Source organism: Salvia miltiorrhiza, chromosome 2 (genome assembly GCF_028751815.1).
Source record: "Salvia miltiorrhiza cultivar Shanhuang (shh) chromosome 2, IMPLAD_Smil_shh, whole genome shotgun sequence".
Taxonomy (NCBI): domain Eukaryota; kingdom Viridiplantae; phylum Streptophyta; class Magnoliopsida; order Lamiales; family Lamiaceae; genus Salvia; species Salvia miltiorrhiza.
Genome location: NC_080388.1, coordinates 26,758,821 through 26,786,052, shown reverse-complemented (window position 1 = coordinate 26,786,052; position 27,232 = coordinate 26,758,821). Strand labels below are relative to the sequence as shown.

General features: G+C 33.6%; 4 protein-coding genes across 5 annotated transcripts; 3 read left to right on the top strand and 1 right to left on the bottom strand.

The window, feature by feature from the left end:
* The first annotated feature begins 2,781 nt into the window (after window positions 1-2,781).
* LOC131007668 (G-type lectin S-receptor-like serine/threonine-protein kinase At4g27290) lies at window positions 2,782-6,469 on the top strand. 2 transcript variants are annotated; one of them, XM_057934600.1, is made up of 7 exons: window positions 2,782-4,116; window positions 4,486-4,623; window positions 4,766-4,887; window positions 4,973-5,183; window positions 5,289-5,526; window positions 5,600-5,750; window positions 5,826-6,469. In XM_057934600.1, exons 1-7 carry the CDS (start codon window positions 2,844-2,846, stop codon window positions 6,132-6,134), a joined length of 2,442 nt encoding a protein of 813 aa, XP_057790583.1. In that variant the 5' UTR covers window positions 2,782-2,843; the 3' UTR covers window positions 6,135-6,469. The 2 variants fall into 2 exon arrangements, with proteins under 2 accessions (XP_057790583.1, XP_057790582.1); XM_057934599.1 differs by having other exon boundaries at window positions 4,763-4,887.
* A 14,177-nt stretch (window positions 6,470-20,646) lies between these two features.
* On the top strand, window positions 20,647-22,244 carry LOC131008203 (G-type lectin S-receptor-like serine/threonine-protein kinase SD1-1). The gene is made up of 3 exons (XM_057935095.1): window positions 20,647-21,602; window positions 21,872-22,009; window positions 22,111-22,244. Exons 1-3 carry the CDS (start codon window positions 21,032-21,034, stop codon window positions 22,242-22,244), a joined length of 843 nt encoding a protein of 280 aa, XP_057791078.1. The 5' UTR covers window positions 20,647-21,031.
* Window positions 22,219-22,805, top strand: LOC131007708 (G-type lectin S-receptor-like serine/threonine-protein kinase At4g27290). The gene is made up of 2 exons (XM_057934643.1): window positions 22,219-22,521; window positions 22,612-22,805. The coding sequence occupies exons 1-2, from the start codon at window positions 22,317-22,319 to the stop codon at window positions 22,710-22,712; spliced, it is 306 nt and encodes a 101-aa protein (XP_057790626.1). The 5' UTR covers window positions 22,219-22,316; the 3' UTR covers window positions 22,713-22,805.
* Window positions 22,806-23,426: 621 nt separating this feature from the next.
* LOC131008202 (uncharacterized) lies at window positions 23,427-24,062 on the bottom strand. Its single transcript, XM_057935094.1, has one exon. It carries the CDS (start codon window positions 24,060-24,062, stop codon window positions 23,427-23,429), a length of 636 nt encoding a protein of 211 aa, XP_057791077.1.
* Between the last annotated feature and the right edge of the window lie 3,170 nt (window positions 24,063-27,232).

Sequence of the window (27,232 nt, the reverse complement as noted above, 5' to 3'; positions counted from 1 at the left end):
GTCCAATCTTGTTAATGAGGTCAAAGGGAGGCTTTGGAGCTGGAACAAAATTTTCCATGTTGTCGAGTTCAATGTTTCTTTTACTTTGTGGTGCTCCAACGAGTTTGCACCACTTGTTTGATGTTTTTGGTACTCCTAGTACCACCCCAGTTTTTTAATGAATTTTTTATTGATCAAAAAAAAAAACATTAAAATCGAACTCAATAAAGAGTAGGATTGTTTAAACTCTCAACAACTAAAAGACAAGAAAATATTAACAAACTAATCAATGTCATTAGAACTACCCCTATTGTAATTTTTACCCCACTCAAAACAACTTTATCAGCTTTCTTAGTACCCGTGCCGACACCCAAATGGGGCACTTTTTCGTGGACGGAGGGAGTACAATAAAATGGTATAAGGATTTAGAAGTAAAACCTTTAGAAAGGTTTCGGCTGGGTCGGTTTGCTTGAATTTGTGTGGCAGCTGAAATTGATTCACATATGGTATATTCATTGAGGTGGAGAGCTTGTCTTGTAAGAAATAAATTATGAAATTCTGATTGCAGTTCTTACCTCTGCACTTGTGTTGGGTTTCCTTGTGAGAGTGAAATATGGCCAATTGTGTGGGAGATTGAGTAGAAGTGGAAGGGGATGGGGATGGGTGAAGTATATCAGTGGGTGTGCTGCAGTAGGCATGGTTTTTGCAGGGAGTTGGTGGTGGGAGTTGGTAGTGATGTTAAGTGTTGAAAGAGATGCTACTTTTAAGGCATGGTAGCATAGATAGGAAAGATTAGTTGTGAAAAATTAAAATGACATGACAATTTAAATCTTTCAGAAATAATCTATCAAAACTGTAAAAATTCTTCAGGGTTTGCTAATTAAAATCCCGTATAAATGCTAAAATATACAAATATATAATTTAAATAAATATGCCATGCATTCTAATTTAAATAACTAAAATTTACAAATACTTTTTGTAAATCATTTTTGTTGGAATTAAAATGAATTCATTTTCTTTATCCAGCGTGAATCATCTTAACTTCTAAGTTCAAAATTACTCTAAACTTAGTAAGGGAAAAACGGGGTGTTACAGAGTCAATAAAGTCACCATCTTCCTTGTCACTTCTTTCGGCATCATATGTCATGTTTGCAACATCTGTCACATTTTGAACTTCTATCTGTGTATATTCATAAACTTCATCTCTAATGAATACATGGATGATCCTAGAAGCATCAACTAACAGAGACATCTCGATGGCATCCGTATCATTTTTCAAAGATCTTAACCCATCACTTAACATCTTTCCAGGATGCAACCAAAAGAATGACTTACGATCTACTGCTTGAATTCCTATTTCTTCAGCCATGCTTTTAACCTCAAGCATTGATATCTTATCACTACTACAATAATCAACATGCCCAATCTTCTTCTCCTTAAAATCACTTGAAGTATTTTTTTTCAAATTGATGCATATGTATGCTAAAATATTCTGATTCAGTCCCTAAAATTTCAAAATAATGAATAAGCTTTATTAAATAATTGAAGTTTTATTTCAAAATTGAAATTACCATATTCAGGTCTGATATCTCCAGGAAGCCTCAATCTCCAATCCATTGTCATAATTCTGTATGAAATTAGGAAAAAAATAAAATAATATATCATCCATTCCAACCACTAAAACATATCACCTATACTATCTTTTCAATAAACAATACATGTACTGTATAAAGAGATTTTTTAAGTGTTCTTATAAAAATCTGATAATCATGTGACACTCATCGTGATGATTGCATACAGTTAACAAGGTCAAAATTAAGACAAACTTGATAATTATATATGTAAACAATATTATCATAGTAAAAGAAAAGTGAAAGAAAAAACCTTGTGATTGGAAGCACATAAGAGAAGACAATTTAGCAGAAGAATACGTACTCTCCCGCAGCGCCGGTATGTTGTAATATGCTCCGTACGAGTTTAAGTTTATTTGGTTGATAGTATAAAAATGATGTGATTGGAAGCACAGAAGAGAAGACAATTTAGCAGAAGAATACGTACTCTCCCGCAGCGCCGGTATGTTGTAATATGCTCTGTACGAGTTTAAGTTTATTTGGTTGATAGTATAAAAATGATGTGATAGATATTGTAGTAAGTTTACCTTTTTTTTTTATATAATTAGTTCTCTATCCACTCCAAGAACCACCTTATCTCTCCTTTCACCAAGATCCACCTTATATCTCCAATCTCCAATTCGCTCAAGAACCACCTTATCTCTCCTTTCACCAAGATCCACCTTATATCTCCAATCTCCAAATCTTCAATTCGCTCAAGAACCACCTTATCTCTCCTTTCACCAAGATCCACCTTATATCTCCAATCTCCAATTCGCTCCCAAGAGGGATCGAACCCGGGTCACTTCACTTAAGTGAGGACCCGGTGGCCAGTGGGCTAAGCCCCCTGGTTTAGTAGTTAGTTTACTTAATGGAGATTATTATGTGGCACTTTAATTTTCATGTGGGATAAATTTATTAGGGAATTTAAATTAAAAACTTAAAGTACAAAATACTCCATAAGCTTAGTATTCATTTTGAAACAAATTAAAATTGAGTAACTAATTGATACAAGTACTATAATTTAGTGACATCTTACGCAATTAACCCGCAATTAACACGTGGCATCACTTTAGGTAGCACCACTGTGGATGGTTTGACTCATGCAGAAGAAAATTCACAGAAAAATTTCTTTGATTCTGTTGCCGGTCTCGTCCAATCTTTGAATTTATTCAACTTTTTACTTTCCCATGTCATATTGTTTACTTTTTTGCGGTATTGTTCTTCAACCAAGAGTGATCAGCACATTTGAATATGGCGCTCTTCTTTTTCACTACAATCCTCTGCTCCCTGCTTCACTCCATCCCCTTTCTGAGTTTAACAGTTGGAGCAGTTGACGACTGCACTCTTTTTCCAAATCAAACCCTTGTTGTGGGGCAGAATTTGATATCTCCAAACCAAGTTTTTGAAATGGGTTTTTTCTCGGCAGGAAAATCTTCAAATAGATTCATGGGAATATGGTACAAGAGCACACCAGAAGTCGTAGTCTGGGTTGCAAACAGACACCATCCCATCACTGCCTCACAAGCACCAGTGTTGATGATTTCCAGAAATGGAAGTCTTGTGATTAGCAGTGGAAAAAGCATTATATGGCTGGTGAATTCATCATTGGTGGCATCAAATCCTGTTTTACAGCTCCTTGATTCGGGAAATTTAGTTCTTGCAGAGAACACGAGCTACATATGGCAGAGTTTCGATTACCTAACTGACACCCTGTTACCAGGAATGAATATGGTGGATGACGTTGATGCTGGTGTTGAGAGGCATTTGACGTCGTGGAGAAGTCCGGATGATCCTTCTCCCGGTGAGTTTGTGAGCAAGATCCAAAACCGAGGCCTGGCTGACTTGGTGACTCTAAGAGGGGCAATCAAAAGATACAGAGTGGGACAGTGGAATGGGATGTATTTTTGTGGTGGCATATCCTTTCCCAATTCCATTTACAAACCAGATTTGGTTTTCAAGAAAGACTGGTTAATCACCATGGGAGAACCCTTTGAGAGCTCAATTCCGGCAAGAACTACGTTGGATACATCTGGTACACTCCAGCGCCATACCATGAATCTCAGAAAAGACAAGTGGAATCATGTCATCACTTTTCCTCAAGATACGTGCGATGAATATGGTAGCTGTGGCCCTAACTGTATCTGCAGATCTGACAGGCCAATTAGATGCCAGTGTTTAAAGGGATTTGCTCCCAAGTTCCAAAAGGACTGGGACCTTCAAGATTGGTCGGGTGGATGCACTAGAACTACACCGTTGGAGTGCAATAGTGAAGATGGATTTCTAGAGGTTAGAGGGGTGAAGTATCCTGATATGTTGAGATTTTGGTTAAATACAAGCATGAGCCTTGGTGAGTGCGAAGCTGAGTGCTTTAAAAACTGTAGTTGCACTGCATATGCTAATCCGTTCATCACTAATGGAGGCACTGGCTGCTTGATGTGGTTTGGTGATCTCATTGATATCAAAGAACTTTCCGCAGCAGATAGTAAGCAGAACATGTATGTCCGTGTGCCACTTTCTGAACTAGGTAAGTCTTTCACAACTATCAATTTCATATTTCATACTCTTAAGCAAAAGGGGAGAGAATTAATTAGGATATTGTACCTTTACATGCATATTGTGAATCACAACTGTGTGCGTTAAAGCATTTGAGTAAACAGAGAAGCTGCTTGAATTGATGACAGTTTGTAAGTTGTAACAAAGTACAAGTTGTACTGTTAATTTAGAGGTTTCTAGTGATAAAACTTCTCAATTTGTGTCCAATCTGCAAGACTAAGAGGAAAGAAAGCTAGATGGCTTACTATGTCCTTATCTTGGATTTGTTTCCCATTTACTCCTTACATACATTAATTAACAAGGCAAAATTACATACATTAACAAGTAATTTTACCTGTAGATTTTAACATGGGTTTGGAAGAGAAGGAGAAGAAGAATGAATGGCCTATCAAGTTGATACTCATATCAATTGCTTCTGGTGTTCTCGTCTCTGCCTTTATTAATACATGTGTTTTAGTGGCAGGACGAAAGAGGCCAGGTAACAATTCTAAGAAGTATGCATAGTTCATTAATATCCAAACTCCAAAGCATCTATAGAGGACTGCTCTAAAAAGTATAGTTCATTAATATTCTAAGTATAAACTCAACCTTTATTCTTATTTCCTTCTGCTTTTTAGCAGCAAAAAGGAATGATGAGGACTTAGAATTACCTGTGATCAAAATGGCAACTATTGTGCAAGCCACAAATAATTTCTCAGCGGAAAACATGATTGGAGCTGGAGGTTTTGGTCGTGTTTACAAGGTAATTTACTAAGTGAGAGTGCTGAAGTTGGACAAAAAGAATACTATGGCTTCCTTAATTGTATACTAACACACATAATAAGCAGGGGAACATGCCATCGGGAGAAGAAATTGCAGTCAAAAGATTGTCGAGAACCTCACACCAGGGTCTCGAAGAGTTCAGAAATGAAGTTAGGGTGATTGCAAAACTTCAACATAGAAACCTTGTAAGACTTTTGGGCTGTTGCATTGAAGAAGAGGAAAGGATGCTAGTCTATGAATACCTGCAGAATAAAAGCCTTGACCTTTTTGTTTTTGGTACAATGATAAATCCTTCATCTTTTTAGTTTGCTTGTGAAATCCCATACTTGTTCATCCTGCCAAATCTAAAAAATATTCACATTTATGTTCAATCATTTGCAGATGACAGACGGAGAACACTTTTGACATGGCCTAAGCGCTATGATATTATGATGGGAATTGCAAGGGGACTGCTATATCTCCATCACGATTCCAGATTAAAGATTATTCATAGGGATCTCAAAACAAACAATATTTTACTAGATGGAAATTTAACTCCAAAAATTTCAGATTTCGGCTTAGCACGAATTTTTGAAGAGAATCAGCCTCTTGCTAGAACAAAAAGAGTAGTTGGGACATAGTAAGCTTACTTTATATCATTAAAAAACTTCATTACTTTCTATATTGTCCTGAAGATCAATAATTTTATGCAGTGGATATATGGCTCCAGAATATGCTATTGATGGGAAATTCTCTGTGAAATCTGACATCTTTAGTCTTGGAGTGGTTTTGCTGGAGATTATCAGTGGACAGAAGAACAGAGGATATGGAGACGCCGATCACTATTTTAACCTCTTGGGCCATGTATACTAATACTTTGATGTCATTTTCATTTATTAGAATAATCTCAAAAAACTGAGCTGGTTAGTATTGTGGCAGGCATGGTTGCTATGGAAAGAAAACCAGATTCTGGAGTTGATGGATGAATGTTTGAACGATACATTTGTGGAGTGTGAAGTGAAGAGATGCATGCAAGTGGGATTATTATGCGTTCAAAAATTTGCAGAAGATAGGCCAAACATGTCATCAGTGGTTTCAATGTTAGGAAGTGATGGAGCTGTTATGCCTGAACCAAAAGAACCAGGATTTTTCATGGAAAGAAGTTTCAGCCCAGTGAGAAGTAGTACATCACAACGCATTGAGTCGGAGAATGGAACAATCACCATTACTGACTTGGAGGCCAGATGAGGAGAAGCCCCAATTAGAGAATGCTGCGACTTATTCACAAGTATGGACTAGCGGTGACAGGGCGAGAGGCATTGCCTCACTGAGTAGAGAAGAAGTGTGTATAGATTGCATGCAATTGGAAGAGAGAGAAATGAAGATACATGATGGCATATGAGCTGATCCATCATCCACTCATCTAGCCTCTGGCAGCGTCATGTCGTTGTGTTTGTCGAACTTGTTGTGTTTGGGTTAACTATAGTTTCTTTTTTGATTCTAACTAGTAACTAATCGCAACGAGAATATTATGGGTAACAAATTTAATATTTTATTAATAAACAAAGATTGCATTGCATGTATATATATATTTTTTAGAGATTTCTATTTAATCTTGGCAAATTTTTCTATCGGAAAGAATTATTCGGTTGGATTAAACTCGTACCCGCGTGGGGCCTGGCCTGCCCAGCCCTCCCCTCCCCTGTTTTGCCCTTTCTGCCCCAATTAATCTATCAATTTTTGTTATTAAAAGTGTCCTTTGCATGCATTAAAATTATCATTTGTAATGTATCATTAATTTTTATACAAAGTATTATTTGCTTTTAAAAAAATCATATTTGCGAATAATCATTTGCATTTAAGAAAAATATCATTTTTTGGTATTAAAAATGTCATTTTCCTGCACTAAAAGTATCATTTATAATGTGTCATTTATTTTTGGGTTATTTTCGTGTAAATACTGAGACTTTCAGCATTTTCTGATTTTTCCCATAAACTTTATTTTTGACTAAATACACGAACTTTGTGTTCATTTGATATTTTCACGGCTAGCAATTCCGATCAAATTATAACTAACTTGACTTCTACGTGGCGTACAATGTCAATTTTTAATATAAGTTATTTGAATGTAAATACATGAACTTTCATCATTTTCTAATTTTTCCCACGAACTTAATACTCTTCTAATTTTTAGCACGGAATTCATTTTTTTCCACGAATTTTTTTTCTCATATTTCTCAATTAGTTTGTGTTGTAATTTTGCTTATGGTTGAAATGTTAAAATCCAAAAAATTTTAAAATTAAAATTACAATAATTAAAATCGAGACTACTCAATTCTCTACGCACCTTGACTTGTTTGAGCATATTTCTGTGCATCGCTCATTGTTCATCCGACATCCTCGAAGTGTCTGCATCAAGAATTTTAAAATTGAGAGCATCCATTTTCACGTCGACAACTTTATTTTGACGTCGGTGGCTACCAGGGACGGAGCCAGGGGGGCTAGAGCCCCCTCCCAAATTTTGAGTTTTTTTTTTTTTAATTTTAAAATATATATAGATATATGTTTATACCTATTATAAAATAATTTTGTTTTATAAAAGAGTATTTGGTTATTATATTCTCTCATATATACTTAATTTAAGGATAATTTTGTTTTTTAAAACTATATGATCTATGAAATATTGTTTGTTATTATTACTATTACACTTGTCTTTTAATAAAAAATGCTTAATATGTATAAAATGCTAAAAAAAATTATAATGTATTGAAACTAATTTGTAATATATAGAAAATATATAATCTATGGACATGTTGTTTGTTATTATTATTATTATGCTTGCCTTTTAATAAAAAATGTCTTAAATATACGGAATTTCCAAAAAAAGTTTTGTGATATATTGAAACTATATAATCTATGAAAATATTGTTCGTTATTATTAGTATTATGCTCGTATTTTAATTAAAAAAATACCTTAAATATACTGAATGCCCAAAAAAAAATTCTCGGGGGCGGTACCCCATACAGGTTCAGCCCCCCCCCCCTCCCGAACTGGCTCCGTCCCTGGTGGCTACCATGTGAAAGGTGCTGAAGAGCTCGATTCCTTTAGCGACGTGTTCTAGTGCATCGTAATATTGAGCATTGTCCCGGCCCGTTGAGGACTCCACTTTCTTCCTCTTACCTTTGTTGAGCTTGGCCACTTTTTGGCCTTGGAGCCTCATAGTTATGCTTGACTCAGAAGATGTAGTCGTGGCCTGCCTTTTCGATCGCTTAGACTTCTTCGACGAGTACACATCCTTATCAGTAGACGCGAAGCGCTGAGATTCGCGCAGAATCTGTCAAGCTTTGAAGTACTTGAATCTAGCTAGCTCCATGGTTGGTGTTGTAGATGTCTTGTGCCTGTTAAGTAATTTGTTCATTACTCATTCCATTCCCCCAGTTGGCTCTACAATTTCGTAGATCGTCTTCAACTGCTTGGCGTCCTTTTGGACACGTTGAAAATGAGACTTGATCTGCTTGTTGTCACGAGCAGGAGTGTCGAAAGGCCAAGCATCGTTACATCTTCGTGTGTTATCTCCTAATATTGGAAAGCCTTTTGATATGTACCTTGGATTGCGTTGTGGGTAGCCTCCGCCCACAACATACAAACAAGCTCTGTCTCCACCATGGTGTACTCGGTTCGGGACTTCGTCATTTTCGGGAGTGATAAAAATTCAGCTGCATCGGGGTCTTGGACGAAACGAATTGTGCGCATTCAAGTTGATAGAAAGATGACCCAGAGAGAAGATATTCGAGTATTTAGAGACATGCGCGAACCCCATTGGGGATGAAGTAGGAACCCCCGAGACTTGAGCTTTATTTTTCATGTACACGTTGAATTCTCCTTCTATTTTTTATATTAAATTTTAAAATGAAATGACAGAAGAAGATGAAAAAATGAGAGAAAAATGAAGTGTATGGGGTAAAAAATGAGAATGAAATAGTGGCATTTATAGAGGGGGATTGAATAATAATAAAAAAAAAAACGAAAGAAAAAATAAATTCAAAAATGACCGTTGGATGCAACAGTCACAATTTTTTTTAAGTAAAATTCAAAATTTTCAAAAACATTATTGATTTTTAATTTTTTTTTTAAAGTGAGAACGTGTATAACACACGCCCCACTTTTCGGCCTTTGCATCCGGTGCTTCCCCTCGGTCCCCCTTCAAACCCACTTGCCCAGCCAATGCTCGCGCGGCTCTAGCCGCACGGCTCAATCGGACATCAAAACCGCACATTTGAGATGCTCTAAAGTAACTATGCTGGCAAAGGCCACACTACATGTAATAAGTATTCCTTATTTATATCTTACAAAATTTCCTGTACACTAGGGTGTACCGTACACCTGGATTGACTCATACCCAGATCCTGACCCGCATGCTAATCCAAACTCGTATTCTGATCCAAATCGTGTAAATGACACTATTCAATTATACAAATGACATTGCTTATAATTGACACTATTCAATTATATAAATGACACTGTAACATTTTAAAATGTTATAGTATCATTTTCAATCTTATAATGTTATTTAAAATATTATAGTGTCAATTACAGAAAATGTCATTTATATTTCTGAATAGTGTCAATTATACACAATGTCATTTAAAATGTTATAGTGTCATTTATATGCAGTGTCATTCGTATAACAGAATAGTGTCAATTACAGATAGTGCTATTTGTATAATCGAATAGCGTTATTTACACAATTTGAGTAAAAATACGAATTTAAATCAAAATATAGAATTTGAGTACGGGTTAACCCGGGTGTACACCTCTTTATATCTTAGCAAAGCGACTATTTATCACCATTGTCTCATCAATGGATAAACATACAGAATATACAAGACAAATTGAACTCTCTTCCAGCATATGTATAACGACATTTTTATGGCCTAAAAACCGCACAGGATTGCTTCAGTAATTAAGTGACACGTTTTCCCACATGCTGTATATATATGACTGCTTAAACCATTATTCCTAATCAGTTGTTCTTGCAGCAGATGTCATTGACCGTCATTGTAAAAAGCTTAAAGTTGTTAGGTGGTTGTCGATCTCAGGCGGGAAAAAATAAGGTAGAGGAAATAATAAATTAAATTCACAAACAAGTTATAGTGACCTATCATTTATTAAAAGCAATGCGTTTAATCAGATGATGATAGCATTATCATCTATATAAGTTATAGTGACTCACATAATAAATAAAATCAAATCAAATGTTGATTCTTACAGCTACAATAATAAAAAAAAGACAAGTCAAAATAAATAAATAAAAGGAAATTAAAAATGGGCGAGTCTCACTCTATTTGATTAATATGTTTCTCCATTGTTGGTCTTCTGCATGAGAAATGGGATAGGTAAGTTATATATATCTCTTTTAGGATATAATGGAAATCTATATATACTAATAGAAAAAGAGCCTAAGCATTTTATGAGACAACTTATGGATTGCCTATTTTACCCCTTTACATATTTTATATTATATAGTTATAAAATAAATCTATTTGAGATAATTTATTTTTCACCCAAATCTATATCTATAAAGAATATTTTATATCATCAGACTTATTAGATCCATCAAATAAGGATCCAATGAAATACAAAATATTTTAATATCTTTATATATATAAAAAGCAAAGTAAATGTCAATAAGTTTAATTGCAAGGATATAATTGGAATTGAAAAAATTGAATAACTAAAACTAAATCATGTTGACACACGTTTTTTCAAAAAGAAAAAAAAAACTGTGAATCCCATCGAAATATTGCAAAACCGTCAAATTGGTTCAATATATACACGATTTTCTATTTTTACACATGAAAGGAGTGTATATTTTTAAGTATATACACGATTTTTAAGTATGTTGAAATTGGTTCAATATATATAACACAATTTTCTATTTTTAAGCCATTTTTCTTTTCTCATTTTATAGATAGAACCCGATTTTCTATTTTTAAGTAATTATGTGCTAAATCAAATATGTAATATACATCTTGAATGAAAGATCATAAAATAACCTTTATTTTGATATATAACATGTAAAAGATAGATTAAAATGAGCAAGTTATGATAACTTAAACTTGCAATGTATTAAGTAATTTATATTTGTAAACAATTATGTTTTCCTTCATAAAGTAATGATATTTTACTTGAAGTTAGAAATGGTAATAAATTTTTAAAATTATCAAGTTATGTGGTTTTATTTATTTTATATAAAAAAATATTAATATCATATTATCTAATTATCATAAAATAATAATATATTATATATCTATAATTTATTTTAAGAAATATTAATTTTGTACAATTATGTACATGTACTTTCTCGGTAAAATATTTACTAATATCAGTATATTATTTCAAAATACAATTGTTATTTTAATTTTATACTTAGTTATTTCTTTCTTTTCATATAAAATACATATGCTATGTTAACATATATTATTTTATTTTTCATTATTTGTAAATATGTGCACGTACTTTCTCAAACTCTCATCCAATTAATTGATCATTATAATTTTTTCTTAAAATTGTATACAAAAAGGAGTGTATATGTACATTTTTAGTAGTCTCATTCAAGTTATTGATTATTAAATTTTACTCTACATAATAGAAAAGTGAATAATTCTTTTTCTAAAATATGGATGATATAGTAAAATATCTATTAATATATAATATTCTTAATAAATATACAACCAATTATTATGTGATATGGGGGGTGTATTTCTAGAAAATACGAGAAGTGTGTAATATTTTTATTTTATATATTTTTCTTAAACAAAGCACAATTTTTATTTATATTCGCTGCGCATAGCGCGGGAGGTACACTAATAATATTAACTTACAAATAAAACGTGTCATTTATGAAGCATATAAAGTTTGGACTCTTTTACAAATAAAACGTGACAAGAAAATTCGCAAATTATTGATTCACATTATATTTATGTAATCAATCTTTTAGGAATACTTTATAATAATTTAAAGGGAAAATTGCACCTAAATACATAAACTTTGTCAAAAATCCATATTTGACGCGAAGTTAGGATTTTACATTTTAATACACCAACTTTCGTTGTTGTCCAAATTTGACACAACTTAATTCTTAAAAATTCAAAAGACAACCCCTTTTTGTAAATAATTATACAAACACCCACTTATGTTATAATTTGGGACATATAAACCAAAACAAGATATGTCCTTATGATGTTTTCTTTTAAACTATTTTTGGCGCGGATCAAATATTAAAAGAAAACATCATAAGAAAATATCTTGTTTTGGTTTAAATGTCCCAAATAATAACATAAGTGGGTCTTTGTATAATTATTTACAAAAATGGGTTGTTTTTTGAATTTTTAAGAATTAAGTCGTGTCAAATTTGGACAACAACGAAAGTTGGTGTATTAAAATGTAAAATCCTAACTTCGCGTCAAATATGAATTTTTGGCAAAGTTTGTGTATTTCACGCACTTATCCCTAATTTACACTAAAACATAGACATTATAATAATCCAAACTAAAACGTATTTACATCAAATCTATATCTATATCTATATACGCCCTCCATTCCGGCTTTTGGTATCCAGTTGAGAACGGTACGGGTTTTAATAAAGTGATTGATGTGTTGTGAGTGGAATAAGGGTCTCACATTTTATGTGAGAGTTAAAATAATTAAAGTGGAGTAAGGGCCCCACTTACTTTTACCAAAAATAGAAATGAATACTAAAATGTGGGACGGCCAAAAAAGAAAAGTTGGATACTAAAAGTTGGGACGGATGGAGTACTATATAAAAGGACAGTTCAACGGTCGAATTTTCCCGCAATAATTCGATTTTTTTCCGCCAAACTTGAAATTTTGTTTCATTCCTTTTGTCAGCTTTTTTTCTAAAGTTAAAGCCAAATTAAAAACGCCTTACAGCTGTAATATTATTGAAACAGTTGTCGACACTTCTTCAAAATTGTGAACAGATTCCTTTTTATTAGCACCCACTAACATATGCACAATTTTAATATTTATATTTTGTATTTTTTTTAACGCAAAATGCACGTGGTCACTTCTGCGTAGCTTTAGTGGGAAATCTGCAAATGGCAATGCATGCAAACACTTAGGGCTCGTTTGGTTTTCAGTAAAGAATTATGTAGGATAATTTGTAACCAGGATATTTAGCGCGGATAATGACAGATTATTATTATTGAGTTGGTGTTTGCTATCATGGCTAAATACATACTCCCTCCGTCCCACTAAACTTGGCACTTTTGAGTTGGGCACGGAGATTAAGGATAAATGGGTAAGAGTGTAAAGTAGGTAGGGTCCACTTATTTTATGTGAGTAGAGAAAGTAGGGACCACATACTATTTTAGGAAAGTGCCAATTCTAGTGGGACAAACAAAAAAGGCAAGTGTGCCAAGTCTAGTGGGACGGAGGGAGTAATATTTTAGTTTAAGTTAATCCTAAGGGGGAGGTGTATTATTAATCCTAAGAAATATGGATTAATAATACTGGGTCGTGGGATTAAACCGGGTCATTCGCATTATTATTAAATAATACCAAATACTAAACTGATTTGTACTAAATTTGTTAATACAGTGTATTAGCCAATATCAAACACGCCCTTAATTAACTAAGCCGTCAACAATTGTCACCAACACAAAGCAGTAGTTGAGTCGAGGCCCTAATTCACTTTCCCAACTTCGAATTCAAATGATATCGTTAACATAAAACGGTAATTAGCATCTACAAGCCGACGCCGCCATAAACTACTCCTTATACTTCAAGCATGCACACTCCTGTAGTGGAATTCGTCAATGGTTGAATACACCAGCCCTTCTGCATCAAGAGATTTGAATGCTTCTGCGATCTTTTCTTGGGAGATTTTTAGTTTTTGTATTTAAAAAATGCAAATAGATTCCAAAAATTTAACAGAATCAAATATTTTCTTATTTTGTAATCCATCCATATCCCATAAAAATCGTGTTCGGATGTTTGAGATTAACACGAATTCAGTTGGTTTTATAGTGAGTTGGTTTTTATCCTTATTTTCCTCAAAAGAAAACAATTGATCGTTTATCCCATTATTTTTCATAACTGCAACTCTCTCTTGACAAAAACACAACTGCTTCTCATCCCTTCTTAGCAAACGAACAACCAGAACCTATCTTCTGTCTCCCCGCTTGCCACAAGAACGTCATCGCCATTAGCACTGTTTTTCATCTAATTTCATCAACGACGTCGTCGAATCGTGACCTCGCGCCGATAACCAAGGTAGCAGTTCAGCGCCTTCCAGTATTATTTGACTGCCACCATCCCACAAAACAGTCACCACCGTCTCCCCTTTTATCAGCCAATTGATACATTAATTATCATCATCATCTCCTATTTATTTTATGTTTTCTATTTCAGTTTCTGTAAATTCTTAATTACTTTTTTAATTTTGCAAAATACATGGTTTGGATGTGTGTTTATAGGTGAATTGGAAGTTGATACAGAATTTTATGAATTTTGGTGGATGAAAACAAGGATTGCGGCGTGGAAAGGTAGTTAAATACAAGAGAAGGGGAAGAAACAAGCGAAGAACTATATGCATAGTACAAAGCAAAGCCAATTTCGGGTTAATTTTTTTGCCTTCAAATTCAGTAAAAGCCCATAGTTTTTTATATCCCTAACCAAGTTTTGTGATTTCTACTTGACAATTCCCTACAGTCGGCATGATTCTTATCATTCTTTCAATACATTGTTTTGTTTCACAATTTTTTCATGTTTTTATTATTCCAACTATTCATAGCGTGAGTCTATTGAAAGAGCAAATTATTAACAATCACTCTCGACCTCTGTATTGCTACTCAAAGTGCTAGAGAAAATATTAGAAATCTGCTACCAGTCAAAAACTCTATTATTCTCAAACATCAGCTGTTGACTAATAGTTGTTATATATGCATGTACGATGAGGAGTTTGGCTTAGGATTCTATTCCGCTCTCGACTATCCCTCCAGAATCGGTGTTTGATTCAGGCCCTCATGTGTGCGAAAGATTGGCTTCAGCATACAACATCTAATATTCTAATGAGGTATTTTCATCTGAAACTTCACCAGAACTAGCTTTTGTTAAAACAGAATTGTAATGCTTTTCACTACACGCCGATTTTCGTAGAGGTATACTATTTTTGATAGGCTAATCTATAGGCTAATATTCTTTAGGGGTTTCAATATAATAAATAAATAACAATATTTTCCCCTTTTGGGGGTAAGCAAAAAAATGCAGATATTCACTTCTTTTAATATATATGCTCAAGTCTTTTCATCATTGAATGTCGTGGGGATGAGTTGATCCCTTAAATTCTTTGACTTGATTTTTGCATCTTAATATTGATGTGTTGATTCTAACTAAAATGAATTAGGTGTGGGCACTTCCGTCGTGGGGAGAGGTTCTAGCAATGTTGGAGAGTCCCTTGCCGAAGAGGGTGAGATGAGGTTGGAGATGAGCGATGTGTGGTGGGAACTATGTATGAGATTTCTCAAAGTGAGATTGTGATGGAAAAAACTTCAATAAAAATCAAAAGAAGGTAAATATAAGTTAAGTCTAACATATTATGAAATTAAGTTGTTTGGTTTATCCAAAGAAATGTCAATAATGTCATCAAATATGATAAATCTCGACTCTTGATTATATCACGTGTTAATTATACTAATATGTAGTGGTCATTTTTGCTTAATTGATTGAATTTAGATCTTATTTTTGTTGCATTTGATTGTTGTCTAAATTGAATTTTTATGAAAGATATTTTTATTGGTTAAAAATTTATAATATTTTTATTTTACTTAGTTGATTGAACTTATAAATTATTTTGTTGCATTTGATATTTTGATTGTTGTCTTGACTAAATTTGTCTTGACTAAATTTGTTTTCTTAATTTGTCTTTTATATTATTTTTTTTGTATTTTGAACAATCCATAGCATTTTTTATATATACATCATTTCATTCGTTTTATATACACATAATTTGTTTTTTCGTATATTATTTTTTATTATGTTTTGGAAGCGCAAATCTTACCGGAGAAAATGCAAATGAAAAAAATTTGATTCTAAGAATGTCGTTGACTTCAGCTGATCCATGATTGCCATTTGAGCTTGAACGAGGGCATTTCCCCCTGATTGTCTTTTATGCAATGATGATCAACAAAAGTTAAGTTCAATCGCTTTCTCATGTTGGTTTATTCATGCCAAGACCAGTTTTTACACATGACCAATTGTACGTTGCAGTGTCAAGAGTACGAAGTCGAGGAGGACTTAAAATATTGTTTTATGAGGATGGTAGAAATAATAGTACTATTACTACAAATGTTGTATATAGGGAAGTTTTTCAAAATGTATGAAATTATGTGTTTTTTTTTTTTTTTTTGCATTTAACTATATCTTAATTTTATTTGTATAGATGTAATGTCTTATTTTTATATTTATTTATTTAAAATATTAAGGAAAACAGTTGCCGTGCAACGCACGAGTGGATGTACTAGTTAATTTAAAAGAGAGAGAGAGGAATGGATATAACGGAAATTACATGGGCCCAATCTAGGACTGCAAACGAGCCAAGCTACTCGTGAGCTATTTGACGTTCAACTCGATAAAAGTTCGATCGGTAATTTAATGAACAACTCATTTAGCTAAACAAGCCCAGCTTGAGCATGACAATACTCGACTCGTTAGCTCGTGAACAAACTCGTTAAGTGATTTATCTTAAAAACATAAGATTACTCATTAAATGTCTTACGATATTTTATACTATAATTTGTAATATTTGGATTAAGTATCTAATTAACATCATTTATTTACAAGAAAATAGTAAATATATTATATTTTTTTGAATAAAATAACTTATATATTTGAAAATTAACTTATGTATTAGGAAAATAACTAAAATTTTAAATAAAAATTTAAATTTTAAAAGCTCGATTAGGCTCGGCAGTGTATTCGACTCGATTAAAACTCGATCGATAATTAAGCAAACAACTCGATTAGCTAAACGAACCAAACTTGAGCAAGACACTATTCGGCTCGACTCGGCTCGATTATACCCCTAGGCCTAGTTCCCCCTGTGGGCCATATGCGACCCCGCCCTGGCTCCCTGCTCCGCTCCGAAATCCTAACGATTGACTTTTGTTCAAGTTTGACTTTTTCGTTACATTTCAATTTTTTTTGGTTAACTAACATAAAACCTTTTATTTTAAGTATTAACTACTCCAATATTAGACTAACACACACTTCCTTCTCATTTTTAAAGCGATCAAGAGTGACCAGCCGAACTATTTCCGTAGCTGCACATGCAATCATATTCGAATATGGCGCTCTTCCTTTTTCACTACAATCCTCTGCTGCCTGCTACAATCCATCTCCTTTCAAAGTTCAACTGTTGGAGCAGTTGACGATCACATACTTTTCGCAAATCAAACACTTGTTCTTGGGCAGACTCTGATTTCTCAAAACCAAGTTTTTGAAATGGGTTTCTTCTCGCCTGGAAAATCTTCAAACAGATTCTTGGAAATATGGTACAAGAGCACACTTGAAGTTGTAGTCTGGGTTGCAAACAGAAACCATCCCATCACCACCTCACAAGCAGCAGTTTTCATGATTTCCAAAAATGGAAGTCTTGTTATAAGCAGTGAAAGAGCGTTATCTGGTCGGCTAGTTCGTCAGAGGTAGCAGTTGTCGTAGACAACACGAGGGAATGCTACCTGTGGCAGAGTTTTGATTATCCAACTGACACCATGTTATCCGGAATGCTATTGGTGGACGACGATGATGCTGGTGTGGAAAGGTATCTCACACCATGGACAAGTCCGGACGATCCTTCTCCTGGTGATTTTGTTCACAGGATCCAAAACAGGGGCTTGGCTGAGGTGATGACTCTAAGAGGGGCAACAAGTGGAATGGAGAATACTTCGGCGGTGGTCCGCGTTTTCCCAATGCCATCTACAAACCAGAGTTGGTGTTCAAACAAGAGAGGTTGATATCCATTGGAGAGCCCTACCAGCACCAGAGCTTAGTTCTGGAAAGAACTCTTAGAAGATGATTGGTATGATGGAATGGAATGAGGGTGGAATGGAATGAGGTTAGGAATGGAATGAAGGGGGGGAAAGGAATGGCAAACCTTGATGATTCCTTTGCTTGGTATGCATAAGGAATACAAGAGGAATGGAATTGTAATTCCTTGTTTGATTCCATTCCTATGATTGGTATCTAAAAATAAATTCTAAGAATGGAATGAAATTATTTTGTTTTACTAAATTAACATTTACATCATAACTAGCATTTGCACTCGTGCAACGCACGAATTTTTTTTATATATTTTATTATATATAAAATTTATATTAATTTGATTTTTATATAAAAAATTCTAAATATAATAAAAAATATTGTAATTTAAGATAAATATTTTAGTTTAATATGAAAAAATAAAGAATAATTCACATTAATAATTTTATTATAATCACAAATTTGCCGCTCAATTTTGTTTGAAATCAATTTGAAATTGAGAACTCCATTTTTAATATAGTATAGATTTATCAAATTGGCATTATTTTGCATCTCTCATCTCTATTTTGTGTTATATTTGTAGGGACAAACCAAAATTTGCACTGGGGTAAAATCGGAAAGAAAAAAAAATTGAATATTAATTAAATTATATTTTAAAAAAAATTGACGTATTTTCCATGCATATTACACAAAAACATGCACCCCCCAAAAAAATTAATTTTTCTTGCCACCCACAAACCCCCCCCCCCCCCTATCTTTTTACTCCCTCCGTCCACCAATTAAAGCCCTACTTGCCCTTAAATTTTTGTCCACCAATTAAAGCCCTATTGTGCTTTTTGTACCCTTTTACCCTCTCTCTTTACTTTAAATTACTACCCTTTGTCTAAAAAATTTATTTTCCAGTTTTAAGTTTATTTATTTATTTTCTGAAAATTTTAATTCCAGTTTATTTATTTTCTGAATTTTTAGTTTATTTATTTTTGAATTTTCAGTTTATTTATTTTTCAATTTTCAGTTTATTTATTTATTTATTTTCTGAAAATTTTAATTCCAGTTTATTTATTCATTTATTTATTTTCAGTTTATTTATTTTCTGAATTTTCAGTTTATTTATTTATTTAATTCCATTTTATTTATTTTCTGAATTTTTAGTTTATTTATTTATATATTTCCAGTTTATTTATTTTCCAAATTTTCAGTTTATTTATTCATTTATTTTTGAATTTTCAGTTTATTTATTTATTTATTTCCAGTTTATTTATTTTCTAAAAATTAATTTTCCAGATTTTAATTTATTTATTTATTTATTTTCGAATTTTCAGTTTATTTATTTATTTAATTCCAGTTTATTTATTTTCTAAAAATAATAATTTTCCAGATTTTAATTAATTTATTTATTTATTTTCGAATTTTCAGTTTATTTAATTCCAGTTTATTTATTTTCTAAAAAAAATAATTTTCCAGATTTTAATTAATTAATTTATTTATTTTCGAATTTTCAGTTTATTTATTTATTTATTTATTTATTTCCAGTTTATTTATTTTCTGAATTTTCAGTTTATTCATTTATTTTCGAATTTTCAGTTTATTTATTTATTTCCAGTTTATTTATTTTCTAAAAATAATAATTTTCCAGATTTTAATTTATTTATTTATTCATTTTCGAATTTTCAGTTTATTTATTTATTTAATTCCAGTTTATTTGTTTTCTAAAAATAATAATTTTCCAGATTTTAATTAATTAATTTATTTATTTTCGAATTTTCAGTTTATTTATTTATTTAATTCCAGTTTATTTATTTATTTATTTTCAAATTTTCAGTTTATTTATTTATTTCCAGTTTATTTATTTATTTTCGAACTTTAAGTTTATTTATTTTCTAAAAAAATTATTCTCCAGTTTTTAATTTATTTATTTATTTATTTTCGAATTTCAGTTTATTTATTTATTTATTTCCAGTTTATTTATTTTCTGAATTTTCAGTTTGTTTATTCATTTATTTTCGAATTTTCAGTTTATTTATTTATTTATTTCCAGTTTATTTATTTTCTAAAAATAATAATTTTCCAGATTTTAATTTATTTATTTATTTATTTATTTTCGAATTTTCAGTTTATTTATTTATTTAATTCCAGTTTATTTATTTTCTGAATTTCAGTTTATTTATTTATTTATTTCCAGTTTTCAGTTTATTTAATTAAAGAGTAAAAAAAGAAAGAAGGAAATAGCTTATAAAATAACACTACCCTTTTAGTCTTTTACATCACTTTTACACCACCTTTTTCAGCTTTCTTAGTTTCCGCGCTGACACTCAAATGGGGCTTTAATTGGTGGACGGAGGGAGTATTAAATTTTTCTTGCCACCCCCAACCCCCTTCCCCCAAATTTTTGTATATTTTACTCGCCACCCCCACACCTCCTCCCCCCCCCCCCCTTCCCAATTTTTTTAGGGTAAATTTGGTTTAAAACAATAATAAATTTTCAAATTTTGGTTTTTCCCACAAATATGGCTGAACATCGGTTCAAAACCGAACCGAACCGACCCGATTTATAAAAACTGAATTTTCTGCATTATGATGGATAGGTGTGGGTGTGGGTGGCGAGTAAAATTAAAAAAAAAAATTGTGGGGGTGGGGAGAAATTTTAAAAAAAAAAAAAAATTGGAGGGTGGGGGTGGGTGGGTTGGGGTGGGGAGAAAAACAAAAAAAAAATTGGGGGGAAAGGGAAAGGTGGGTGAGGTGTGGGGGTGACGAGAAAACTTAAAAAAAAAAATTGGAGGGTGGAATGGCGAGAAATATTTTTTTAAAAATTAAAATATTTTTTTTTGGGTAGAGGGGGTGGGGTGGGGTGGGGTGGGGTGGAAGGGGTGTAAGTAGGGGTGGGGTGGGGTGGGGTGGGGGTGCAAAATATATAAGGATAATTTTGTCAAAACCTAAATTTAGGTGAATTAGAAATGGAATGGAATGGAATGAGTAATACCATGTGGGAGGGAAGGAATGATGATTCCTATATGTAAAGGAATGGTGATTCCCTTAAGAATGGTGATTCCTAAAATAAAACTATACCAAGCATAGGAATGGAATGGAGGTAGGAATCACCATTCCATTCCCACCTCCATTCCATCATACCAATCACCTCCTTATAGATACATCTGGTTCACTCCTGCGCCTTATCATGAATGTCAGAAAAGACAAGTGGAATCTTGCTTTCACATTTCCTCAAGATACATGGGATGAATACGGTATTTGTGGTCCCAATGGTATATGCAGATCTAGGATTGACAACCCAGTTAGATGCCAGTGTTTCAAGGGATTTGCCCCTAAGTTTCAAAATTACTGGGACCTTCAAGATTGGTCGGGTGGATGCACTAGAACTACACCATTGAAGTGTAATAGAGAAGACGGATTTCTAGAGGTTAGAGGGGTTAAGTATCCTGATATGTTGAGATTTTGGTTAAATACAACAATGAGCCTTGGTGAGTGCAAAGCTGAGTGTTTTAAAAACTGTAGTTGCACTGCATATGCTAATCCGTTCATTACAAACGGAGGCAGCGGCTGCTTGATGTGGTTCGGTGATCTCATGGATACCAAAGAACTTTCCGCAGCAGATAGCAAGCAGAACATCTATATCCGCATACCACCTTCTGAACTAGGTAAGTCATTCCTATATCCCTATCCAAATGCATACTGTGAATCCTAATTGTTTCTGAAAAGTAGTCACCAATACATATGAAACTGATTGAGTTAATGGCATGATAAGTACAATAAGAGAGTCAAAGAAATTGAGAGTACATGCATGATCTGCGGATATAGAGGTCTGTAGTTATAAAACTAGGAGATCCACTTTGCAAGAGCAAGAGGAACAGAAGTCAGATTACCTTCTCTGTCTCCTTATGCCAAAAGCTGGTGAATTTGTTTGTAGATTTTAACACGGGTATAGAAGAGGAGGAGGAGAAGAAAAGGGCTATGAAGTTAATACTGATATCAATTGCTTCTGGTGTTCTCGTCTCAGCCTTTATTAATGGAGGTATACATTTAATGGCAGGAAGAAAGAGGCAAGGTAATAATTCAACTTCTGTAGTGAACTGCTAAAACTGAAGCATAAACTAAAGCTAATACTGCAGCATCAATTCATTTTTTTTTTCTTCTCTCACTTTGTAGCTGTAAAAGGAAAAGCCGAGGACCTAAAATTGCCGGTGATCAAGATGGCAAGTATTGTGAAAGCAACAAATAATTTCTCCACGGAAAACATGATTGGAGTCGGAGGTTTCGGTCCTGTTTACAAGGTAATGTAGTAAGTGAGAGTGCTGGAAGTTGAAAAATTGCAATACTTTGACATCCTTACTAATAGTTATAAGCAGGGGAACATGCCATCAGGAGAAGAAATAGCCGTCAAAAGATTGTCGAGATTTTCACAACAGGGTCTTGAAAAGTTCAAAAACGAAGTAATGCTGATTGCAAAACTTCAGCATAGAAACCTCGTAAGACTTTTGGGATGTTGCATTCAAGAAGAGGAAAGGATGTTAATCTATGAATATCTACAGAACAAAAGTCTTGATCTTTTTGTTTTTGGTAAACTCTAATTATTGTGTTAGCAAATTCCTGCCAACTTTCAAACAGAGGATCCACTATTAACATTCACATGATGTTCAATATTTCCAGATCGCAGTCGAAGAACACAGTTGACATGGCCTAAGCGTTATGATATTATGATGGGAATTGCAAGGGGACTGCTATATCTCTCCATCACGATTCCAGATTAAAGATTATTCATAGGGATCTCAAAACATGCAATATTTTACTAGATGGAAATTTAGCTCCAAAGATATCAGATTTCGGCTTAGGAAGAATATTTGAAGAGGATCAATCTCTTGCTAGAACAAAAAGAGTCATTGGGACATAGTAAGTTTTCTTCATATCATCAAATTCCTTCATTGATTTTCTATGGTGGCATTAAGATGAATACATTTATGTAGTGGATACATGGCTCCGGAATATGCAATTGATGGGAAATTCTCGGTGAAATCTGACGTCTTTAGTGTTGGAGTGGTTGTGCTGGAGATTATTAGCGGAAAAAAGAACAGAGGATATGGAGACGCCGATCACTATCTTAACCTCTTGGGCCATGTATACTAATACTTGATGCCTTTTTCACTTATTAGAATAATCTAAAAGACAAACTGAGCTGCATATTATTGTGGCAGGCGTGGTTGCTCTAGAAAGAAAACAAGATTCTCGAGTTGATGTGAATGTTTGAATGATACATTTGTGGAGTGTGAAGTGAAGAGATGCATGCAAGTGAAGAGATGTATGCGTTTAGAAATATGCAGAAGATAGACCAAGCATGTCAGCAGTGTTTTCATTGTTAGGAAGTGATGGAGCAGTTTTTTTTTTTTTTTTTTGGGAAATAGTATTTTTTCATTTACCAAAAGCATGTCAAACCACCACTTACAACAAGAAAACATAAACTAAACGCCTTAGTTCACAAACATTTTGTGAACTTTAGGGTTCAACTCTCCTCTTACCACCATCATCAATTGACATTGTCTAACTACACTCTCTTCATGGGAAGCCTTGCTGTTAAATCTTCGTTCATTCCTTTCTCTCCATATGTGATAGACAATTGTAGCCACCAACAGTCTATACATAAGCTGCTTCCCCGTCTTCGAAGCTCCTTGTCTTTCTAAATACTCCACTTCATCATCCCAAGCTCCAGCTTTCCTTTGAACACCACACCACATAGCAAACTTATCCCACACTTTGGCAGAATAGGGACACAAGAAGAACAAGTGATTAAGAGATTCATTCCCTTGTGAACACAAACAACAAGCTTGGTCACATTGAATACCAAATTTCTGCAGTCTATCACATGTTGTCATCCTCTTCATAATAGCTAACCATAAGATGAAGAGACACTTTGGCGCAGCTATGCTTTTACTGATCATATGATGCCAGTTCCTTTTCTCCGGAGTGCCTCTCAATGCTATATAGAGCTTTTTGATGGAAAAGTTGTCTTGCTCCATCAGAGTGTCACCGTCAGGAAGTGTAGCCATATAGTCTCTGGCTCCCAATATTTTCTTCACCACCCAAGCCGCTTGAGATGGAATCGGCATAGTTTTCCAATCCTGCTGTTTCATATAATATCCATGTATCCATCTTACCCAAATTTTATCTTTCTTTTTCAAAACATTCCAAAGTTGCTTACATATTGCAGCTTTGTTCCAGAGCTCCAAGTTGATAATATTTCATCCACCAGCCTCCTTGGGATAACACATTTGTTCCCATGAAACTAGATTCCTTTTAGTAATGGAAGCTTTCCCAGACCACAAAAATGACCTGAAAGCTGCTTGAATGGTCTTCACTACCTTTTGAGGGAGTAGAAAAACAAGACTCCAGTAGATTTGGATGCTAGTCAACACAACTCTAATAAGTTGGAGTCGCCCTGCATATGACAACATTCTAGCTGACCAACACTCAATTCTTGTTAAGTTTTTCTGAATGAGGGGTTGGCATTGAGCTATGGACAACTTTTTGGAGGACAGAGGAACACCCAAGTACTTAAAAGGTAGCTCACCTTTCACAAGACCAAATTCCTACAGAATTGAGAGTTGAATGTCCTGTTGCACACCACCAAAGTAGATAGAGCAGTTTTGCCAGAACCAAAAGAGCCTGGATGTTTTATCGAAAGAAGTAGCAGCACTCAGTGGCGGAGAATTTTCTTTTTGGACATTCCGTATATTTAAATAATTATTTTATTAAAAGACAAGCATAATAGTAATAATAAAGAACAACATTTTCATAGATTATATAATTTAAATATATAACAAATTAGTTTCAATACATTACAAATTTTTTTGTGATATTCTGCAATTTTAAAATATTTTTTATTAAAAGACGAGCATAATAATAATTATAAAGAACAACATTTTCATATACTATATAGTTTCAATATATTACAAATTAATTTCAATACATTACAAACTTTTTTTTTAATCATTTCGTACATTTTAGGCATTTTTTATTAATAGACAAGCATAATAACAATAATAACGAACAATATTTTCATAAATTATATATTTTCAATAAATTACAAGCTAGAATCAATAATAATAAAAGACATATAGTAATAATAGCAAACAAATTTCTTTTGGGCATTCCATCCATTTTAGGCATTTTCTATTAAAAAGACAAGCATAATAGTTGTTGGGGATGAATCCAACGATTACGGATAAGGACGTCGGGGTCGTCCGATACGATGGGCACTAGCAACCTGAAACACGAACAACGTTAGAGCCCTTCTTGGAGCACCGGTGGGGGTGTCGATGGAAGGGCCTCCAACGCTCAAGTCAGTAAACAATATTAATAAAAATCGTATTGAAAGCAATTGAAAGTAAATGAAAGAGTAAATCGGGTCGATCTGTTCGACGAAATTGAAGGCGATTGAGCAATGAGCGAGGGCCGTTGGGTCGTCTCCGTTGATCTGATCACCGAAAAACCTAAGGCTGAGAGCGTGGAGACAGAATAGTGCGAGTGGGGAGAGAAGGTGGAGAGAACGTGTTGGAGTGCGAATGATTGTGTGGGTCGAATGACCTAGTTGGTTATTATTTATACCATGATGGTTTGACGGCTAGGGTTTTGGTGGTACGTCTCCATCAACCCTAGCTAGTTGTTCCGATTTTTGTGGGGTCGATATCCCTGATCTATTTTTTCCCTTCTTCCCCAAGTCGCCGCCTTTTCTAGGGTTCGAGGTTGATGGACCTTAATGACCTAAAGTACCAGGTTGGACTGAATTAATTGACACTAATTCAGTTTTTCAGATTGGGCCTAACGTTTGGGCCGTGAATATTTACTCAAATAGACTATACGGAATTTGCCCACTACAATAGTGATAATAATGTATAATATTTTTATAGATTATACTCCCTCCGTCCCTGAAATAAGTTCCTCTTTGGGACGATACGGGTTTTAAGGAAAAATGGTAAAGTGTATTGATAGTGGAGAAAAATGTGTTATAATTAGTATTGGAAGTGGTGAAAAAGCGAAAAATAAGAATAAATAAAGTATTATTAGTGATGGGGTAGTTATCTAAAAATAGAAAGAAAGAAAGAGGAATTTATTTGGGGGACGTCCCAAAAAGGAAAAATATGAACTTATTTCAGGGACGGAGGGAGTATAGTTTTAAATAACACAATTATCCTTAAATTTATTATAAATGGAAGAATATAACAAGCTAATCAACTTTTGTAAAACAAATTTCTTTTATAATATAAGCATATATCTATATATATTTAAAAAAAAAATCAAAATTTGGGAGATGAAGCCCGCCTAGCCCCTCCCCCCCGGCGGCTACGCCCCTGGCAGCACTATGGGGAGTATTACATCACCAAGTTTTAAGTCAGAGAATGAAACAAAAACCATTACTGACTTGGAGGCCAGATGAGAAGACCCCCATTGTTCTGCAATTTATCTCAATGTAATTTGTAAGAGTTTTTCCATGTATTTGTAATCTCACACTGATGTATAAAAAATAATTGAAAAGCATGCAGTGGACTTTATGTAATTTTTTGAGTGATATGATACTCCTTCTGTCCAATAAGAATGTGCACTTTTTGTTATTTTTGTACAGAATTGACGACAATAGGTTGTCTACCTTTTTTATTTGACGAAGGTTTTTTTTCCTTGGGGACAATAGGAACTGTGCCTTTTATGAGCCCTAGTGCGATGAGCAATTCCTAGACTTTGCCCTTTATCATGACGCATCCTCTTTTTTTTTTCTTGAGAGTCATTGCAGTGGCCTTCATCTTCTTAGATTTAGTGGTGGAGAGAGGAGAGCGTGGTTTATCCGAAGAAGATTCTGTTATTTTTTTTGACACGTCAAAAGTATACGAGTGTAATTGTGTATAATAGCAAATATCATATTTCATAATGATTGAGACATTATAATTAACTAGTATCTTGAACTATGATACTCTATCTAGACTAAGGAAAATTTGAGTTGGTTTGAAATCTAACAGCATGCAAACAAAATAAATAAACACTACAAGATAAAAGGGAATTTGAATAGAGAGCAAGAAATCCTAGAGTTTTGGTTTCAATAGATCCAGAAATCAAACAAATATAGATCGATTAATCATTCACGAACTCGATTCTGAAGTCTAAACCTAGTCCTGTAGCGAATAAACCGTAGATTACATGGAAGACTATTTTCCCCATATTGCACAGTGATTGAGACACTATAATTAACTAGTATCTTGAACTATGATCTTTTACTAGGGATGACAAT